The sequence below is a fragment of the Mustela putorius genome, unplaced genomic scaffold (assembly GCF_011764305.1).
Source record: "Mustela putorius furo isolate JIRA1106 unplaced genomic scaffold, ASM1176430v1.1 tig00000551_pilon_pilon_pilon, whole genome shotgun sequence".
Classification (NCBI taxonomy): Eukaryota; Metazoa; Chordata; class Mammalia; order Carnivora; family Mustelidae; genus Mustela; species Mustela putorius.
The window spans coordinates 11,684,533-11,706,583 of NW_025421412.1; the positions used below are offsets into that span (position 1 = coordinate 11,684,533).

At 42.1% G+C, this 22,051-nt stretch overlaps 2 protein-coding genes across 4 annotated transcripts in view; one reads left to right on the forward strand and one right to left on the reverse strand.

Annotated features, from left to right (window-relative positions):
* The window catches only part of UBAC2 (UBA domain containing 2), a 173,738-nt gene that overhangs the window by 75,146 nt on the left and 76,541 nt on the right, over positions 1-22,051 (reverse strand). The gene's annotated exons all lie outside the window — the stretch shown is intronic.
* On the forward strand, positions 1,260-15,621 carry GPR183 (G protein-coupled receptor 183). 3 transcript variants are annotated; one of them, XM_045081365.1, is made up of 4 exons: positions 1,272-1,367; positions 7,933-8,032; positions 8,867-9,013; positions 13,950-15,621. In XM_045081365.1, the coding sequence occupies exon 4, from the start codon at positions 13,980-13,982 to the stop codon at positions 15,048-15,050; it is 1,071 nt and encodes a 356-aa protein (XP_044937300.1). In that variant the 5' UTR covers positions 1,272-1,367; positions 7,933-8,032; positions 8,867-9,013; positions 13,950-13,979; the 3' UTR covers positions 15,051-15,621. The 3 variants fall into 3 exon arrangements, with proteins under 3 accessions (XP_004746147.1, XP_004746146.1, XP_044937300.1); XM_004746089.3 differs by lacking the exon at positions 7,933-8,032 and having other exon boundaries at positions 1,262-1,367; XM_004746090.3 differs by lacking the exons at positions 7,933-8,032; positions 8,867-9,013 and having other exon boundaries at positions 1,260-1,367.

The window sequence follows — 22,051 nt, forward strand, 5'->3', positions numbered from 1 at the left end:
TTTTAGAGCTTAGAAGAACCGAGTCCATTTCTAGATGGACTGATACCACTGAAGCCCCTCGGCCATTCTGACAGATCCTGGAGTGGAAGGTCTGAAGTCAGAGTTACAAATTCTTACCAAAATGATTTAATTCTCTCTCTATCATCCCTCAAAATAGTCAACCAGTTTATGTAAGTACTTAAATAAGAAACAGCCTATTCCTTTTTTTTTATGCTTCTAATTTTTGGGAACTACCTTCATATTTTAATTTGAAAGCTGTCTCTGGCTAACTTCCTCATCCTGGCCTTCCTTCTGTTCTCTGGAAGGTCGACATTTGCAACCTAATGCCTTTTCTGTGAGACAGCTTTCAAAAGCATGAGGGTGATGATCACCTACCTCCCTGCCAAGCCCAAACATTCTCAGTTTATTCAACCATTTGTCCTAAGGCCCGGGCGTCCAGACCCCTTACCAGCCTGGTCACACGGGTCCTCTATCTCCTTCGTGAAAGGCAGCCCCCAGAGCTGACTGGGAACGGCTACATGAGTCCTAGGCAAGTGTCAATATCCCCCCTCTCACTCTGACCGGTGTATTTCTACTCACTCGGCCTGCATGTGCATTTTGATAGCCGTGTTACACAGCTGGTCTAAACTGAGCCAACCAAAACTGTAAGGTGAAGAGCCCAGGTCTCCATCCTATGCACCGACACCGGGTTTTCGGCAGTGAGATGTCCCCTCCAACTCTTCCCCGTCATTAGTGTCTCTGCAGTCACAGAGCCTGTCAGCTGGCCTCCTGCCTACGTCGACTAGTCCCCATACAATGTGAAAGAACATCATTCTCCCACTCACCCCAGAAACCTCTGCTTCTTTTTCATAAGTTGGTAAGACACAGAATGAGTAAACTAGTCTCTTCATCAAGTTTCCAGGTAGACAGAATCACCACAGTTGACTTTTTTTTCTTTAAAACATTTAGAAACTCGTATTCTTACATAGAATATGGATACTAAATCATTAGTAATTGTCATTCTTTTTTTTTTTTTTTCTGGGTAAGGTTTATTGCTTTAGTCTTCCTCTCAAAGAATTTTTTAAATACTTAAAGCTTTATTAAAAAACTCATGAAGTTCCAGAGATACTACCAAGGGGTTTTTGGATAATTATTTAAAAAAAAATCACTAACAGAAAAATTTCACTTCCCACTTAAAAAAAAAAAAGTGCACACGCATACAGGAGGTTAACCGATGACTACTAGGCTCAGTCACAGGGTGACAGAAAAAAAAAAAAAGCCAGCCCATAAAAGGACGGTGCACAAACTCTCAACACGCCAAAGTAATCTACTTCAGTTGGGCAAATATTGACTGCTACTGCCCGGAGGCCCCAGCAAGTCCCTGGGAGGTAAGCACCACATGTTTTATTCTTCTAACAAAGTCTTTTGTAAAACTTTAGAAGCCTAATTAAGGTATAAGATAAAGGAACAGAACTTATTCAACAGCAACTATAAATATTTGTAACAAGAATTGTATCATTAACATAGTTTAGACTCTGATGACTGGCAGTTCTAATTAGCTAATGTTGAGGTAGGTGAAAACAATGGATTGTGCCAGAAATCTATGCCAAGAAGTAGGGTTTACTTTGTACTTCTGTGTGAACTCACTATTGCAAAAAAGAGCATCCAGTAAAAATCAGTAAACAATGCCAATATTTCAGGATACTTTGGAATGAAGGGAAAGGAACAAAGTTATTTTAAAATGGAGTATTCCTACACTTAAATGCATGGATATACAAATTATTCAGCACAATTTAAAATAAAAGGGTCATTACAATCTACTATTTGACTACGTGTCTATGTAACATAAAGGTCTTTTCTGTACTGCCATTACTTCTATACTTTCTGGTATTTCTCCAGATAGAATCCTAGTACTAGAATTCCTTGGGCAAAGGGTATAAATGTTTTTAAAGCTTTATATATATGTTGATGTTTTTTGGTCTACTAAAACATTTTAGCAATTAGCCCTCCCACTGATGATACTCTGGGCTTCACTGCTTCTCAGACAATCTGAGTATTTTAATTGTCAATATAAACTGTTAATTTGATAAGTGAAAAATGAATCTGTTTCTTCCTTTATATTTATTTAATGATCACTAAAGCTAAACATATCTGTTTTTTCTAGAATTTCCACATGCCTAAAAAAATATCACAAAACAATGAAGTACATAGTACATACAGTGATTTGCATTGCAATATTTATGTCGAGGTTGGAAATGGAAGTAATAGAAATTCTTGGTAAGACATAAGCTGTGAGCTGACTTCCTTTGAAGGAAGGTGTGTCTGGGGGTTCTGGGGCTACCGCTCCAAGTACAGTACAGTGCAACGGTTCAGAGTCAGGCTTGAACCCTGGCTCTATTATTTCTAAGCTGTATGGCCTTGAGGAGTCTCTGACTTGAGCTGCTTCATTTGTAAAACAGGGAGTAATAATCCAGCCAAGTCCTGCCATGTTGGCCGTCATGTAGTAAGTGCTAGAAATTCTCCCCTCTCTCTACCCATTAAACTACCAAAGGAAGAGTCCAGTAGGCAAAGTTTCCTTGCCCTATCATCTTGTGAGAATTACTTTTCTTAAACTTATTTGCAGATCCTTACCAAATATGTTACACAAAGACTGAGTCTATGGAGGGCAAACATCTCATGGGCTTACCGTCTGGGCTGTGCATCTGCTAATACTTCAGGGCATGCTTTCTCTCTGGGACCTGACACTGTGAAAGTCTGTTCCGCACAAAGCCTCCTTACCCTGGCTCACCAGCTACCATGTGGGGGGTTGGGGGGAGCAGTGGTAGTAGTGCCTCTCATAAATCACTTTCAACTGGCTTCGAAGTGCTTGTTGGTAAGATGGCCAGTCATTTACTGGAATAAATACTACCTCGGATAACTCTATGACTTCCCTTTGCTTCAGTGATCCATACGCATTTCTTAGACATCTCCTGTAGGACGGCTGGGAAACACTCCATGGGATAAGAGAAGGCCAGCACCCTTAGAAAGTGTGCATTTAAAAGAAAGAGCTTTTACAAATGCTAATTCTCCCCTGCCATGGGTGACGGCCTGCTGCAGTGTCCAAGGCCACAGAGTATGGAGTGTGCTGGGGGGCCGGAAGCCCCTCCAGCCTACAGAACTCCTCAGCTTTCCAAGAACTCTGTAAAGCACAGGGCTTCAATGTCAGAGGAGATAATGCAAGTGAAAACCATCTGAAAATGGTAGAGTTAACAAAGATCCTTGTGGTGTTTTGAAAGTTCAAAAGGAAAAATAAAAATATTTTGTTAAACGTCTACAAATACAGGCACTTGGGTGGCTCAGTTCGCTAAGCATCTGCCTTCCGCTCAGGTCATGATCCCGGCTTCCTGGGATGGAGCCGAGCCTTATGTTGTCAAACCCTGTGTTGCTGGGCTCCGGGCTCAGCTGGGAGCCAGTTCCTCCCTCTGTCTTGTGTGCACTTACAGTCTTTCTCGGTCTCTCTCTTTCTCAAATAATAAAATCTTTAAAAAAAAAAAAAAAAAAAGTCCACAAATACCTAAAAAGCAGTATAGAAATAAATTAGTAGCATAAAAGCTATCCTAGGGGGCGCCTGGGTGGCTCAGTCAGTTAAGAGTCTGCCTTCGGCTCAGGTCGTCATCCTGGGGTCCTGGGATTGGGCTGCATCAGGCTCTCCGCTCAGAGGGGGGAGTTTGCTTCTTCCTCTGCCCTTCCCCCTGGCTCATGCTTGCTCTCTCTCTTTAAATAAAGAATTCAAACATTTTTTAAAAAGATAAAAAAACTAAAGCTATTCTAGGTATTCACCATTTTCTTTCAGTCCAAATTGTGTCATGGAAATATTGTTAAAAGTAGTAAAATCTAAATTCACTTGTAAAATCTTTATTTGCCTTAAAAATGTCACAAGTAGATTAATGAATGCCTTCATGTAACCCAACGTACTTCCTTCCCCGTCGGCCCTCCTTCCGTCTCCCCAGCTCTCTTCTCTCTAGTTCAAACAGGGTGAATTGGTACATGTTAAAGTCTTCCTACGGTTACTGTTTTCTACCAGCAACATCAGATCATGTTGGAAACAGGAGCTAGGGATAAAGCACATGGCACTGGTTGTGATTTCTGGAGCCAGACCGCCAGGGCTTGAATCCTGACACTTAACAGCTGCGGCTTCAGGCACATCGTGTAAGCGCTCTGGGCAGTTTACCGCTGGCTATGGGTTTGTGAAAGTTTTGTGATGACTCAGGGAGTGAATATAGGTAGAGTGCCCTGAACGGTGTCTGGAAGACAGTCTGTGCTTAATGAGACCGGCTACTATTACTAATCAAGAACTACTATTACTAATAAAGAAACTCTGACCAAGGGTCAAGGAAGCTGGGACTCTGCTGTCCCTTAAGGGGTAGCTATGGTGCCTTAGTCATGCGTCAGCTGGAGAGATACAAGTTAACACAGTTTCCACTCAGGGACTTCACCAGTAGCAGGAAACAGAAAAAGAAACTCAATAGTACGGCGCTAGTACCGAGCACAGGGCCCTCACCACTCCACGTTGTCTTAGAGGTGGTGGCAAAAGCAGGAGAGGATAAAATCAGGGAAGCTTCCAGAACAGCAGAGTCTGAATGAAGTCTTGAAGGAAAGTAGGAGCTGAGGACCTAGCACAGAGAAGGAAGAGTGCCAGAAAGGCACAGAGCTGTGGAAGAACACAGGGCATTGAAAACCTGCAAATAATTGAGGAAGGCTAGAGCCAGGGCATCAGGGAGAAAATGTAAGGCAGCCAGCCGAAGAGGGAGGCACAGGCCGGTCAAAAGGAGATCCTGGGTCCTGATGGAGAGCTCTCCCTGGGTTCAACAGGCCGCACTTGAAAGGCACCGTGAAAGCTGAAAGTGCGGCTCCAGGGAGGCAGCAAGGGTGGCCTGAAGGCTGGCAGGGGTAGCGGGGGGTGGTAGGACGGGCAGACGGACAGACAGACACACGGTGCAGAGGGGATGTCAAGTGCGGGAGAAGTCAGGAGGCAGAAGGCACAGGATCCACTGATGGGAGGTGGCGGGTGAGGGAGGGCACAGAGTTCCGGACATCTCTGCGACTCCTAACTTAGTGGCCGGACTGACGGAGGACCCTGAGCAAATGACCTAAAGTTTGGAATTCTGCTTATCCATGAAATAATGATATTTAATGTTTCTGACTAATTTCCATGAGATAAGAGACAAACAACAAAACCTCAAACTCCCTTGAACTTTAAGGAGAAAAGGCACATATGACGTCCAGAAACATTTTGAACTCAGAGGATGAAGGTTCTAGAGACTCAGATCTTCGCTATAAAATCTTTTTGTATCACCCACCCATCCTGCTTAGAGGTCAAGTGAAGTCACACAGAAGCACGGTATTTGTCTTCCTCAACACCGAAATGAATTTCACAGTGGGATTCTTTTTTCTTACAGTTTCCAAACATTACGTCCTGTAACCCTAGTCCTTTGTATGACTCCCCCCCCCCCCGCCCGTCTTCCCTTTTGAGAACCTTCACACCATCCTAGTCAGTACTGAAGCTGCCGAAAGCCACACAAAGAAAATCAGTGAAAGCTGAAAGAAAAAAGCTGGGATGAGTGAAACCCCAAACGGGCCAGTGGGTGTTGAATCCAGTAATTTCAAACATCAGGCCCCTTTCCCATTGATGCCAACAGACACGCTGGCGGCCGGTGAAGCGGTCTTCTTCAGTGCCCATCAGGTCCGACACTGGACATGCACAAAAAAGCCAACTACAGACTGGCAAACACTGTTGCTATTTCCTGTCTTCAAGAAGCTCTCTATGCCCTGTCCTGTACATGACCCTGTGCAGACCTCCTGAGACGTGGTCAGAACCAACCCAGGCTGTGGGGTCAGCAGCAGGGTCACACTTCCACAAGCCAGAACAAGCGAGCTCCCTAAGAGGCAGGCCAGGGAGGTCTCCTCATACAGACTGACCACAGACAACTCGACTGTGAACACAGACACTCAGGATGGGTGAGGCTTTATCCTGAGAAAGGGCCAGTGGCTGCTGGTGCGTCACCTTCTGCGAAAATGTTCCCCAGAGCCTTCCGAAAACAGATCTTGCCCATAGTCACAGCTATCAAAATAGGACTCGAAGTGGGCTGGAAAAAAAGCATCACCTGATAGCACAGAAAGATTTATTTCACTAAGCTAACTGGGGCGCGGACCGACTGTAAGAGGAGTCAAGCAGCAGCTCATTGGAACACACCATCTGACCTTGCCAGTGAAGGGAAAAGAGGCTGATTGCAGCTTGTCTGTGCCTCGCGTTTCTGCCCCACAAGCGGGAATTAATGTTTCCCTCCTGCCTACCTGACAGGCAGACGGCCCACACAACCGCTCAGGTGATGGCTGTTTAGTCAACAAAATAAGAAAGTGGGAAAAAAAATCACTGGTTGACTGCGAGGCCACGAGGCATGTGACACGGGACCAAACTCCGAGCCCCCGTTTGCTCAGTCAAGAGCAAGGAGGCTTTTGCAAGTAACTGACAAGTGCTCATCAAACTAGCTAACCAGAGTCAGAAGCAAAGATTTCTTTCTTCTGTGGAGTCTGTTTATTCTCAAGCGAACTGCTAAACAGCTCGACCTGCGACCCTGGTCCATCTGTGCTTGTCCACTTGCTTGGCGGACCGAGTCCTTGCTGTTCCACGGAACCCGAGCTTTCCCCTGTATTCTCCTTTCTCAAAGATTTCATTCCTCCCTGCTCCCCAAACCTTCCCTTAACCTTACCTCTCCTCAACAAAATAGCCCAAGGATGGTGTATCCAGAGAAATCAGAAATCAGATCAATCAACACTCATCATTTAACAATATACAAATAAAATTCCTATCTATGGGTCCACATCCTTGAGCCTTTCCTGGTCCTTTTGAAAGCACGGGCCGGGAACCTCCTCTCGGGTGCAGGCCACTGTGGGCACGGAGTCCCATCATCTCAATGTGTCGACATGGTCTTGAGCAGACTCGGCCTTACAGGGAGGCCACCTCCTGTTGCTTATCATTTCACATGACCTGAGCCATTCAATTCATGGCTAACGTCTGAATTTAAACAAAAATTACTAAAAAATCAGCTCTTTTTCATTTAAGACTATTGATGGGTCATTAAGTGAACATTATTAAGGGTAAAGGTGACATTTCAGGAATCTTAAAGCAAAAACTAAAAGCTGGTACTCTAGTTCATAGTAAATCTCTGAAAATAGTGGTTTGATTCTGTTCCTGCCACAAAAAAAAGCTAAGAAAATAATTATCCAGGCAAGTTGGTAAATATTTCGAGAGGACAAATTGCATTAGAGCTCAGACAATTTTCTTAAATACTAGTAGATGAATATTTGGGGGGAGCCTGTTATTTTCTTCCTTTCTGCAGCTAGAGAGATCTTGTCAGTTCATGTCAACATGTCCGGTTATGCAAAAATGAGATGATAATGTCTTTAAAAAACGTTAGCTACTCTAGCAGCAGTGAAATCAACTCTAGACACACACAGACCCACTTCCGAAAACAAGTACAAATCCAGGGGAGGCGATGTTGCTGCGGGAGAGCTGGCTGTTTTACATATGTGAGAACAGCAGCAGAGTCATCAAAACCCCGTGACAGAGACAGAAGTGGGACAGACCCCGCTGCTTCACCATGAGCACCGCCCCAGAACTGGCACAGATGGCTCTCAGGGGGGGCTGCGGTGACATCCCTTTCAGGAGGGAAGGGGGTTCCTCACTGGGAACCTGATCACAGCCCCAGACTTCACGAAGCCCAGTGTGAACCTGTGTCCTTGGGGCAAAGGTTTCAGTCCTCATTTACACCTGAGTGTGGGGCATTAAGGAGCGTTTAGCTGCTACACATACCTTTCCACTAGAGAGGGTTATGAGGAAATTATAATTATTACAGATACAAGTATTCTAAGGAAAAAGATTCACAACAAACATTCCTTTGTGCTTTTCTCTAGGCAGTAAACTGATGAGACATAGTACTTCCAGGTACGGCGCAGTGTATCTACACCAGTAACATGTAAGAAGCTGTGGTCTAATGACAATGACAATAAAAATGTAAGGCACTTCAGGGGACACCTGGCTGGCTAAGGCAGTGGAGCACGTGACTCTTGATTTCAGGGTCATGAGTTTAGGCTCCATGATGGGTGTAGAGTTTACTTAAAAAAGATGAACTTACTTTTTTTTTTTTTAAATAAACTACTTGAAATGTATTCAAAAGTAAATAGATAAAGGAAGAAAAGGAGGAAGGGAAGGTGGAAGGAAGTTAGTTATACCTGAAAAAAAATGATTAAAAGAGGAATTTGCAGTCCAAAGGTTGAAAAGGAGTACTATAATCCAAAAAGCATAACCAGAAGCCTGGCATGTGTGAGAAGGAGCCCTCTGAAGAGCCGTGAGATGACGCCTCATCACATGACAGCAGATTCCCAACATCACAGGCATCCTTCAGCTTCAGGCCCTCCCAAACAGAAAGATACCATCTTGGTATTTCCAGGACCCAGCACATAAAAACAAAAAACAATTTCTGCTGAATAAAAGAATGGAGTAAGTCAAGGTTCAAGAACGGAATCTTGAAACATCAAATGATTAAAGAAAGGTATAAAATAATATCTCCAAGGGAAGATATTATTTTAAATATTACTTAGATATTTAGATAATAAGAAACGGGGACTAATTCATATACGAATGGGATAACAATGGTCAAGTACATGAAAGGGTTTTTCTCTCAATTTAGAAGAGATAAGACTAAAACTACGGCACTGATAGCATAGGATGTCAACTTTAGTGACATCAACTTTCAAGATCCCAATGACCAGACGTCAGGACAGCTTTGATTTGCCTTTATCAAAGATCATTTCTGAGCCATCCGATTTACATGTCCACATCCCGCAGGTGCCTTTTCTCTGACTGATGCAGGACCCTCAAAAGTCCTCTCCTTGGGGCTCGATGCTGTCCCGGAAGTGGGAACTCCACTGTCTTTAGGAAGAAGCATTCCGCTGCTCCGGTGTGCTGGGCCACACTGTTCCGGGCTGTTTACCGGTAAGGATGGTTCTTAAAGCTTAGACCACTTCAAAACCTCAAACTCTCAGTACTTCAAGGGCAGTATGAGCTGCCCCTGCCAAGGACTGGACAGAGTAGGAGACCTGAACCCAGACCATAAGAGAAGCCTCCAGACTGACCTTTTAACCTCTATGACACTCAGTTTCCTCACATGGCAAGTAGGTAGGTGACAGCAGTACTTAGCCTTAGTATGCAGTACTTAGCCTCACAGGGTGGCTGAGTGTTCTTCCAGAAAGGACTTAAAGGTAGGCACCTAATAAACATGAACGCCTCAATCTGAGTAAAGAGCACTGAAGGACTACTTTTGAAATGTGTAGAAGATAGGTTTTTGCAAGATGAACTTAACTGAAGAGTATTTTTCTCAGATAAATTTATTAACCAGCTTCCTCATTTCATAGTTAATTCACATTCAGTATGAAAAATTTTAAAGTGTATGGAAAAAACTAAAAAACGATTTGTACAAAACTATGCTTTGGCACACACATCCTTTCAAAATGTGTGGACGTATAATCGCTTCTCCTACCCCCGAAAGTGGCATGTTGCATAATCTGCTTTCCTTATTTAAGATTATTCCCTGTCAAGAAACAGGCTTCCACGCTGCCATTTCCACGGACTGCAGAGAATTCCCCTGTATGGCCATATCGGGAGATACGTAACCAATCCCCTGATGAGGGACATTTGGTTTGTTTGCAAATTTTCACCTTCATAATTAACACTATGACAGATTTTTTTTTGAAGATTTTATTTATTTATTTGACAGACAGAGATCACAAGTAGGCAGAGAGGCAGGCGGACAAAGGGGGGGAAGCACGTTCCTCGCTGAGCAGAGAGCCCGATGTGCGGCTCGATCCCAGGACCCTGGGATCATGACCTGAGCAGAAGGCAGAGGCTTTAACCACTGAGCCACCCAGGTGTCCCCACGTGCCAAATATTCTTAAACACCAAACTTTCTGCAACCCCTGCCATGTCCGGCTCTTCTGGAATGCGTACTGCATTCAGGAAGAAGCTGGACGCGTGTTTACAACAGGACAAGCAATGGCACATTCTCTCTGAGTCCTACATTAATGTAACTTTCTCTGATCTCTACAACAATATTTACTTATATGGAAAATTTCTACCCCAGTATGTATTTTAAAAGCATTTCCCAAATCTGTGGAGAAACGCTCCTCTAAATAAAATAAATTTGCTGAGATTTTCAGGAAAAAAATATTTCCACAGAAAGTACAAAAATAAAAGTTCTTGCTACCTGTTCCTAAGTTATAACCCCTGTCTGGGATTTTCACCTCTCCGTGTCTAGTCTCAGTTCTTGAAAAGTTACTTCTCACATGGAGCCTTACTCAACTAAGAGGATAAAGGTTTTTCTACTTTCATTCCACAACCGCAATTCCCATGATTTCAAGAATCGCTCTGGTTTGGTTTTTTTTCCTGCACAAAGAGAAAGTCAGTATTTGTTGCTTTGATTTCAATCTTACTAATTTCTGTGATTATCTTTATCATTTTCTTCTGCTTTCCTTGGGTAAACAATTCTCTTCTAGCTTCCTGAACTGTATTTTTATCGATTTTCGATCTTTAAAAAAAATAAATGCTTTCACAAGCATATAGAGTTGTTGAGTCACTATGCTGGGCACTTGAAACTTGTAACATGTGCTAACTATCCTCAAATAAAAATGTGAGAAGACAATAAACATATTCAAGGCTCTGCTTCTGAGATTAATACTTCAGCTGCACCCCATTGCTTGGCATAGAGTGGTTTGTTTTTTTTTTTAAAGATTTTATTTATTTATTTGAGAGAGAGAGAGATCACAAGTAGGCAGAGAGAGAGGAGGAAGCAGGCTCCCTGCTGAGCAGAGAGCCTGATTCGGGGCTCGATCCCAGGACCATGAGATCATGACCTGAGCTGAAGGCAGGGGCTTAACCCACTGAGCCACCCAAGCGCCCCAAAGCATAGAGTTTTTTGGTCATTTGGTTCTAAATACTTCAAAATTCCCACTGTGGATTTCTTAAATGAGTCTCTTAGAAGCATATTTTTTTAAGATTCCAAATGTATCTGTTATCTATTTATTGCTGATTTCTAAGTTAGTTGCCCTATAGGCACTGGCATGTTGGCTGATAGGTTAACACTTTTCTGAAAGTTCTGCGGCCCTCTGATGACCTCGCACACAGTCAAATTGGCAAAAATGATTGTGGGCCTTCAGCACAAATTCTGCAAATTCTGCAAAGTCACACTGGGTAATCTTCTAAGTCTCTAATCTCTTTTTTATCCAGCTTATTCTAATAAAGATGTGCTAAAATCTCCCATTATGGGGTGATTTGCCAATTTTTCCTTTAAATATGCATAATTCAAGATATTTATGTTCTTTGACTGCTACTCTGGCTTTCCACTGGTTGGGATTTGATTGCTATTTGTTCTCCCATGCCTTTATTTTCAACCTTTCTGAGTCACTTTTTTAAGCTATGTCTTCTAAGCCCTGTGCAGCTGGACATTTTTTTTTTTTTAAACAAATCCAAACTGATGTCTCCTTTAATAGGTGAGTTCATTCCATTTAAATTTCTTTCTCATAATCTTCTTTCCTATCTTTTCTTATTTAACAGAAAGTACCACTTCCATTTTTGTTCCCTTTTGCTTTAGGTCATATTTCCGCACATTAACAACTACCCTAACAACACTGGAAGTACTGTACACCTAGAACATTACAACATCACCCCCTGATGACCCCCACTGTCTGCTGGGTTCACCGTTTTAAGACTGTCAGAACTAAGTTAGCAGTCAGAGGAGTAGTCGGTGCTTTGAGATGGCTAGGGATGGAGTCTTTTCCTTTTAATGTAAACCATCATCACTAGATATGTTGAAATCTTCCCTTAATTTTGGTGACTTTCAGATGAGATCTGTAGGCAGAGATGGTCCTATTGGAGTATCATTTTTCTTCTAAAAATAATTTCGCAGAAGTTACTGTTCTGCTCTTGCTAAGTTTTATCAAAGCTCAGCCCCACATAAGGCATTTCATTGTAGTTTTCCACTTTTCAACAGGACCTGAAATTTCTTTCATCTTAACATTATTTACCCCAAGAAAAGAACTGGAAATAATCCAGAGAGTCGTCAGGGGAGTAGCTTAGCAAATCATGCATGAAGACCCTGGGATGCTACAGAAGTGTCCAGTGTCTACGAGGTCCACGTGTGACAAACACAGATGACCCCCATCCATGAGCAGGTTCAGTGGACAGAGCAGAGCACAGGACACTACATGTGTTATGCTTGCTGGCACGTGGGGTGCAGGAACGTACACTGCACCTATCAGCAGAGTATCTGCGGAATGATCTAGTTCAGAATTAATCTTAACCTTCCCCCCCGCACCCTGAAACACCTTAAGTTTTTTTTCTTTTTTGTCGTTTTTGCCGTGGTTGTCGTGGTTACCATCTTCTTCTTTTTAAAAAAGAAAACCTAACTTTCAGTTCCTAACAAGGCCTTAGCTTGTTTCTCATACTTTTTAGGTTAACACAAATCAGATCACTGTGGTAAATTTGTATTTCACTAAATAAATGTGTGACTGATTTCATTTCCTGGCAGTGATACGCATTTGGCCAAAAAAAAAAAAAAAAAAGTCCAACCGAAATGCAATTTAAAAGCAAAGCTTTACTCCTGTCTGAAATGTGGGGTGCTGCACACGATTCTGTTCTTACCCAGACAATGATTCCGAAAAAAAGGGGGGAAATTTCTTCAAAAAATGATGGTATCCCCTCTTGTCACAAAAATAACATTTGCTCTACTTAGATGGTTTCGTTTCTTTTGCCAGGGCTTTGCCAAAATCACCAACTTGAGAGTAAAAACATAAATCTGATTCTTTGTTCTTGTTACTATAAATGTAAACATATCACACATCGCAGACTTTTCTTCTCTTTTGGACGGGTACTTTTTAATAATCCTCCCCATGTACTTCTTCTCTGGTAGCTACCAGTTTGTTCTCTGTATTTATGGTTCTGTTCCTGATTTTTTTTGTTTCTCTTGCTTCTCATACTCCACATATAAGAGAAAGCATATGGTATTTCTCTTTCTCCAACTTCCTTCACTTAGCATAATGCCCTCTAGATCCACCAATGTTATTGCGAATGGCGAGATCGCCTTCTCCTTTATGGCTAATATTCGTGTGTGTGTGTGTGTGTGTGTGTGTGTGTACACCTAAAGTACACTTGGGCTGCTTCCATATCTTGGCTGTTGTAAATAATGCTAAAACAAACACAGGGGTACTCATACCTTTCCGAATCACGTTGTCATCTTCTCTGGGTAGATACCCATTAGCGGAATTACTGGATCATATGGTAATTCTATTTTTGACTTTTTGAGGAACCGCCGTACTATTTTCCACAGCGGCCGCACCAGTCTGCATTCCCACCAACAGTGCGCAAGGGCTCCCTTTCCTCTGCATCCTCATATCAACACTTGTTATTTCTTGTTCTTCTGATACCAGCCCTTCCGACCAGTGCGAGCTGACACCTCACCGTGGTCTTGATTTGCATTTCCCCGATGATTAGTGAGGCTGAGCATCTCTTCATGTGTATGAAGAGATTTGTATGTCTTTTGTATGTCTTTTCCATTTGTATGTCTTCTTTGGAAAAAATGTTTTTTTTTTTTTCAGGTCCTCTGCTCATTTTTAATCAGATTATTTTTGTTTTGAGTCATGTAAGTTCCTTATATATTTGGGATACTAATTCCTTATCGGATATGTCATGTGCAAATATCTCCTCCCATTCACTAGGGAGCCTTTCTGCGGCTTTGTGGATGGTTTCCTTTACTGTGCAACACATCATAGATTCTTAAAAATTATACAAATCTTTAAAACTTAGATCTATAAAAGGCAGTTACTATTGCTTTTAGTTGAATACGCTTCTAATTGAAAGAACTTTCCTTGGTTCTTCCTAGAGACTGTGAACACCACTGACGGATACAAAAATGGACAATTTCACAACAGCCTCCTCAGCTCCGCAGGGCAACGACTGTGACCTCTACGCACACCACCGCACCGCCGGGATACTCATGCCACTGCATTACGGCTCTGTCTTCGTTATAGGGCTGGTGGGAAACGTGCTAGCCTTGGTTGTCATCATTCAAAATAGGAAAAAAATCAACTCTACCACCCTGTATTCAACAAATTTGGTGATTTCTGATATACTTTTTACCACTGCTCTGCCTACACGGATAGCCTACTACGCACTGGGCTTTGACTGGAGGGTCGGTGAGGCCTTGTGCAGGATAACTGCCCTGGTGTTTTACATCAACACCTACGCAGGTGTGAACTTCATGACATGCTTGAGCGTGGACCGGTTCTTTGCCGTGGTGCATCCTCTGAGGTACAACAAGATGAAGAGAATTGAGCACGCGAAATGCGTCTGCATTTGTGTCTGGATTCTAGTATTTGCTCAAACGCTTCCACTACTCATAAAACCTATGTCAAAGCAGGAGGAGGAAAGGACTACGTGCATGGAATATCCAAACTTTGAAGAAACACAGTCTCTTCCCTGGATTCTGCTTGGCGCGTGTTTCATAGGATATGTGCTTCCTCTCCTGATCATTCTCTTCTGCTACTCTCAAATTTGTTGCAAACTCTTTAAAACTGCCAAACAAAACCCACTAACCGAGAAATCTGGCGTCAACAAAAAGGCTCTCAACACAATTATCTTAATAATTGTTGTGTTTGTTCTTTGTTTCACACCTTACCATGTTGCGATTATTCAACACATGATTAAGAAGCTTCGTGTCCCTGATCTCCTGGAATGCAGCCAAAGACATTCATTCCAGATCTCACTGCACTTTACAGTATGTCTGATGAATTTCAATTGCTGCATGGACCCTTTTATATACTTCTTTGCATGTAAAGGGTATAAGAGGAAGGTCATGAAGATGCTGAAGCGTCAGGTCAGTGTATCAATTTCCAGCGCTGTGAGGTCAGCCCCGGAAGAGAACTCACGGGAGATGACAGAAACGCAAACAATGATACATTCCAAGTCTTTGAACGGGAAGTAAAAAGGAATTAAATCTTGGGTTTATAGCAAAGTAGACTGCATGACAAACTTTGCTGGACTTTTCTTATAAAGCAAAATGATTGTTCAACTTCCAACTAGGATGTCTGTAAATTCCTTTCATTGGGCACGAGCTCCCACCTCCAACTTGGAAGAATATTATTTTTATATTATTATTTTTTGCACTCAAGAAAATAACATGATGCAAAGTTCTAGTCTGTAAATGAAATATTATACCAAAAGGGAGGCTATTTTAATAACTCTCAGTGTAAAAAGTTTTATAAAAAACTTTAAAAAATTTTTATAAAAAATTAAAAATTACAGCATCAGTATTTCCTGCCAATAATTTGGCAAAAGAAAAGGCTGTAAGATTGTACATTGCCCGTGTAAAAATGTCGATACGGTAACATGTTATTTTTCTTTTTGGTAACATATTTCTTTAATCCCTACCTCTTTCAATCTTAGACTTTTATCTTCTCCATACCATCAAGCGTTTTGTTTTGTTCTGCTCTGAGTCATAATATTTTGTTTCAAGGAAGTCTTTTGGAATAAAAAGCAGGATGCTACAATATTAAGAGTATGTCTTTCAGTGTCTACTTACAGGGAGAAGAGAATTAGCAATAGCTAGATTTGGATGATAAGGTTATAAGCAATGATGGTGACTGGGGCAATGAAAACACAGAGCTCTTTCCCAAGCAGCCAGCAGAGCAGTGCAGGGCCCATCAGCCCGGCATAGGAAAAGGACTTTATGTGGTGGTAACCACTGGGAGGAGGGTCCACTTGCTGAATTCTGCTTGGGAATAAAAAAAGACTTTGCAAACATGCTTGGCTTTTCTTGGGTGTCTGGGGGATCATTTCTTTTTTATTCATAGTTGGTAGTATCCTGATCTGCATTTCAGTGGTCTAGGTTACCAGAAAGAGCAAAGAGGATAAGCAGCAGGAGGCATGGTTGCTGCTTGCCTAAATAAGATAGTGGGAAAAATGTAAAATTATAAACTTAAAGGAGTTCCCAAGATTCCCTGCAACATTATAACTTTGCTCACATAAATACCTTAACATGAATAGTATGATCTTTGCAAATACAGTCACGCTGTCAGCTCAAATTTGTTTTACTAAATCCCCAAACTATCTCAATACAGTATCTACGTTAGCAATAATACCAATTTTTATAATGGAACAGAAAGAGATGAAACACTATATCATGAGGCATACTTTAAATTTTTATTAGGTTTTATAACCTGGAAATCTTTTCTTTCAAATTCCTACCCTACTCATTTCCAACTAGTACCCTGTAAGAAAATTAATCTTTATGGTTGAGTCAGCACCATTTACTGAGAACTTTCAGGTTTGTCTTATGTGAATTTCACAAAGAGCTACCTGACCTTGAAGCCAATGACCAAAAAAAAAAAAAAAAAAACCGATCTCTTTAACAGATCTTTGCTGAGACAGGTGAGACCACCTGGATGGAAGTCAGGATCTTAGGGCCTTTCCATTCACTCCACACACAAACCCTCCACGTGAAGGAGAAGAAAGGGCAAAAGACTACATGTCATGGCGGGTGCCACTTACAGAGTCATTTGAATTAGATCCCAAAAGAAAAACTGTGATGAAAGCTACTGAAGGAAAATCAGAAACAGAGGCCACTGTAATGTCAGAGCACGTCTGTGGTGCCTGAGTTTGCCGACGACACTGGAGCACAGACCAGGTTATGTATGAGCCAATGGGCTGCTGCACAGCAGGTGAGAAAGTCCTCTCTGTGCTAAGGAACTTAAGATCATTCAAACAAGAGAGTATCTATGTCACTTGGCAAAGGAATAACACATTCTTTTATCTGTTTAGTTTCCTGCCTCCTCCCTCCACTATACCACATAATTTATCTACATAATTTGCCCCAATCAGTAGTTGTATTGCCAAAAAGGTAAACATCAATCCTATCTCCAATGAATCCAGAAAGAAAGAAAGAAAGAAAGAAAAGTCAGTCTGTACTCCCATCGAACTCAGCCATTCACTCTCCTTCAAAAGGCCCTTACTACCTACTTCATTCATGAAACCATGTTTTACACGTGGCCTTCATGCCCACTTACAGTGTCTTGGACTATTAGTTGGCTTTACATTTCTCTCTCTCACCGAATAGGTAAACTTGGAGCACAGGGACAGTGTTGTATAATCTTTGTATTCTGTTACGGAACAAAGGAGTGGCCTTATATACAACACCCTGTTTGAAAATCATAACCCTCTAAGTATTTTCCATATGAGCAAGGTGACACATTATTAACAATTTTAAATAATAATCATGAGCTAGAAAAACTTATCTAGGAAAGCTGACGGTTATATAACAGCGAAATGTATCCACCTCTCGATAATTTTATTTTTTTCTAAAAGGATATTTGGTTAATTTTAAAAAAACCCTCAAAGCTATTTAGTCTGAATCAGTATAAATGCACCAACTCTTCAATGATCGTACAGAATAGCCCAGAGAGTACAGAACAGTAAATGTCAGATGTCAGAAACGATGTTAGTGTACGTGACAAACTGAATTTACGCAACAGTCCATACTTTAGGTAATGTCTTCCTCTTTTGTCCTGTGAAACAGGATGAGCACACAGCATCGCCCACGTTTTATCAAGACACTGGAGTTCCAAGGCACCTGGGTGGCTCAGTGGGTTAAAGCCTCTGCCTTCAGATCAGGTCATGATCTCAGGGTCCTGGGATGGAGACCCTCATGGGGTTCTCTGCTCAGCAAGGAGCCTGCTTTCTCCTTTCTCTCTGCCTGCCTCTCTGCCTACTTGTGATCTCTAATAAATAAATCAAATCTTTAAAAAAAAAAAAAAAAGACACCAGAGTTCCGAAGAGAGCCCTGGTAAGTCAGAGGCAACATCAGGAATGTAAACTTCACTCTGTCCTGGCCGTAAGCAGACAGAATTATATCACACAGGCCCTGAGAAGGTATTAGAAGGTTTAGCCTGGTCCATTATATGCTGGCAGACCATCTAATCCTTAAACAGGACCAAAAGCCAGCAGCAGGCAGACTATAAACTTGGCCAGACTGTGAATTCCGTGAAGACACTGTTGTCATCTGCTCTGCGCAGCCGCTGGTACAGAGCCCGGCACACAAGACGTTCTCAAGTATCCACCTAATACCTGTTCTGGACTATAACTAACAAAATTCCAAAAGCCGTGTTGAAATATTTCCCAGTGGAAAGAGACACCTTAAACGCTTTGTTACCTAAACTAAAGCATATATGTTAGAGCATGTGTGCAACTGAAGACCACGACCCTCTGGGATCCTGCAATTCAGGTGCATTAAAAACAGAGCTCATTACCCAACAAGTCAGTTTAAATCTAGATACAGAGTTCTGCTTCAAAATAACTTGATATTTCAAGAGGCAAGGGCAGGGACTCCTACCAATCAGTAAAAAAATACCGGGCAATTTTAAAAGGGGAAGCGTTGACCTTAAATTAGCCCTCGAAATAGTCTATTTTGGTATCTCCTTAGTCCATTGTAATTCGCTATTCTTTGCAAAGCTAAAAACATGCTCTTATTCACTACTCGGGTCAGAATGAAAAATGAAAAGCTGACTGCTGACAACATGGCCTATTCTTCTGAATCCAGGACAGACTAAATAAAGGCACTCATGAGAACTGCTGCCAAGGCAAGTCTGTTTCACATCAAACTCTGAAAAGCAATAATCACTTAAAAGATAATCCTTGTATTTCTTTTAAAATAAAAGGTCAATTAGCTCAGAAAAAAATTCACTGATTGCTTCCTACATGCTGTTCCCAAGCACTTGGCAGGCATTATTTCACTTATTCCTCCTTCCCTTAAGAGACGGGGACAATCATTATGTCAGTTTTGCTGATGAGGGACCTCGAGTACCAGGTCACATGCAAAGATAGAAGTAGGCACTAAATCCACACCCTCGGACCCCAGTGCCTGGGAACTGACCTGGAGTGCAAGGATGGCTTTCCCCCAGTCCCCCAACTACTGTCAGAAACATCCTTCCAGATGTTACACTGGAAGCCAACAGAGTAACAACAATAACAATGACACAAACGAATACTTGCTAACAGTAACATGGCATGGTGCTTGGAGCAATATACACGCCCACATAGACACAACATCTCTACAGAAGCTGCGTGTGTATAAAATCTCATTCAAGCCTCATAATACTTCTGTGAGGCTCAACCTACTACTATCCCTGTTTTACAGACAAGGAAATGATATCCCAGACAAACTGAGTAAATTGCCCAAGGTCACACAGCTCTAAGTGGGAGAGCCATGCCCTAAATACTGACAGTCCAATTCCAGGGTCTGCACAGTAATATTAATCACTATTCTACTTGTCTTAAACAAGCAGAATTATGGTCCAGGTCCTCAACTGTTCACCAAATCCCCTCCAATCCCTTAGGAGCATATATGACTGCTTCTGGCCAATGGGTTGGAGCCAAAAGTCACATGTCCCTTGTGGGCTGAAGTGTTAGCAGTGAGAGATACTCCATCCCCCTCTGTCTCCTGTCACAGTGACCAGAGATGTTCTAGATGGTGGGAACCTTTGTCAGCCTGGATCTTTGAATGAGTAAGTGGAGAACTCCCCACCTCTCACCCCAACCATTCATGCTGGTCAAATAGCACAAACATGAAATACAATTTTGTACTTAGCCACTGAGATTTCAGGGTTAAATTGTGGCTACAACATAGGCCAGCCTTCTGACTAATACAGTAATCAATCTAGTTAGAAGGAAACAGACCAGTAAACAGAACATAAGAAAAGAAAAATGCACGTACTATCCAGTTCTCCTGGCAAACAAACACAATCTTCCTTAATCCCACTTGCACTGTGTCATTTCATACTCCAGGACTGAGAACAGTTCCCCATGATCTACCACACAAAGTCCAAGTTCCTCTCCCACACTTTCAAGCCCCTGCAACCTAATTTCCCTCTATTGCCCAACATGTACCTTTCAAGTTGGTCTAGATGGTTTTGTTTCTGCACCATGAATATAACCAATATTTGGTTCCCAATAACTGGATTATTCTGCTTCCCCATTTGTTCTTTACACACATCCCAATCATACCTCCTCCTTAAAGTCTTCTTTGACTACTCACAGCCACCCATCTTCCTTTCCTCAACTTATTTGAATCTTATATACTCAATGCCACATAGTTTTAACTTTAGATGTATATTAGAATTAAAGAAAAGAGAAAACACACTGGCCTGGGAGCCTGTGGCCCTGTTCTGGTCCGCCTACTAATCAGCTACGCCACCTCTGCCCAGTCTTTTAGCCCTTCTAGATTTGTTCTCTTGTCAAGGAAACAAGAGCATGAAATAACGTGCAAACTCTCTGCCAACATCACACAGCCCACGGTCAATTACTTCACGTGCATTCGCTCTTCCATCCCTCATCCGAAACACAAGCTCCTCTGGGGAGGAGCCTGACTTTTACTTCTTTCTATTCTGAATAACTCCAAGCACAGCACCTTGTACATCAGAAACATTCGTAAGATATATCCCGACCACAGGGCATCAAATACTAGCTGTGGTTACTGTAGGATTTGCACTATTAAAGCGCAATGGGGAAGGAGTTTTATCATTGCCGGTCCTAACTTGTTAGGCAGCAACAGATAATCTGTGCTTTGTACTGGAATATTAATCATGAAAAATATACTAAATTGGAACCTGGAATGACAATGAAATCAAGTCAAGATTTCTTAAAAACAAAACAAAAACAGCTTTCTGCTGTGAGTATAAGGAGTGCCCCAGCTTTTCCTCTTCCTTTCGCATACAACGAAGAAACACAAGGTAGATACAGTCATTTAATGTCTCCCTGATAATGCACACCCAGATGCTCTGCCTTACAGAAACCTTCGCCATTGTGCAGCCGTTAGAAGGAAGGGACCTACGGGAGGGGGGGCACACGTGGGAAAATACATGACCTTACTTTTCAAAAGTTTATCTTCCTCTAAAGTTTTAAAGAACTTTTCTCTCTTTATTTGCATACCTACTATGTGGCTTCTCAGTCCCAACAATGTTTTTTAGATGTCTTGCCTACTCAACTGAACAGCAAGCAACCCTGGGCCCATGACTCTACGGTCCCACACGGTACCTACCACAAATGATCCAAACCAAGAATTCAAATAGCATTTGACTGGCTTTTATCAGTGTTCTCAGAGTGTGAGAACATTTATTTCTGATTTCTATACTTGTAAGAATGACTTTTCTCATGCAGGTTTTGAGAAGAAAAGAGTGTGTCAGAATGAAACTACAAGGAGGCTACAAAAGGCTTTAATTTAATAGTGCTCTAAAAATGGTAACATCGCCATGTGCTCTTCCTGCCAGAGGGTGGCAGCTCTACAAGTTTCCCCACATGTCCTTTAGCGAAACATGGGCTTTTCGTTTTAATATATACAGTGAAAATATATGGGGTTGTTGCTCATATACTGCCTGCAGTTAGGTTTAAAAAATAAATGCCAAGGGGCACCTGGGTGGCTCAGTGGGTTAAAGCCTCTACCTTCGGCTCCGGTCATCATCCCAGGGTCCTAGGATCAAGCCCCACATCGGGCTCTCTGCTCAGCAGGGAGCCTGCTTCCTCCTCTCTCTCTCTGCCTGCCTCTCAGCCTACTTGTGATCTCTATCTGTCAAATAAATAAATAAAATCTTTTTAAAAATAAATAAATAAATAAATGCCAAGGGCCGCCTGGTTGGTTCAGTGGGTTAAAGCCTCTGCCTTTGGCTCAGGTCGTGGTCCCAGGAGCCCCACATCAGGCTCTCTGCTCAGCAGGGAGCCTGCTTCCTCCTCTCTCTCTCTCTGCCTGCCTCTCGGCCTATGTGATCTCTCTCTCTGTCAAATAAATAAATAAAATCTTTAAAAAATAAATAAATGCCAACTGGATTACGCACTGGTTTACCACATACATACTGCAGTTCAGGAGAGTAATGAAAGGACCACAAGTGCCATCCTGTGTAGTACTGACTCTGCCCTATTAAGGGATCAAGAGCAAGGAAA

Excerpts from the sequence above, each read along its gene's own strand:
- GPR183 (XM_004746090.3), top strand. The coding sequence starts at position 13,980 with ATGGACAATTTCACAACAGCCTCCTCAGCTCCGCAGGGCAACGACTGT.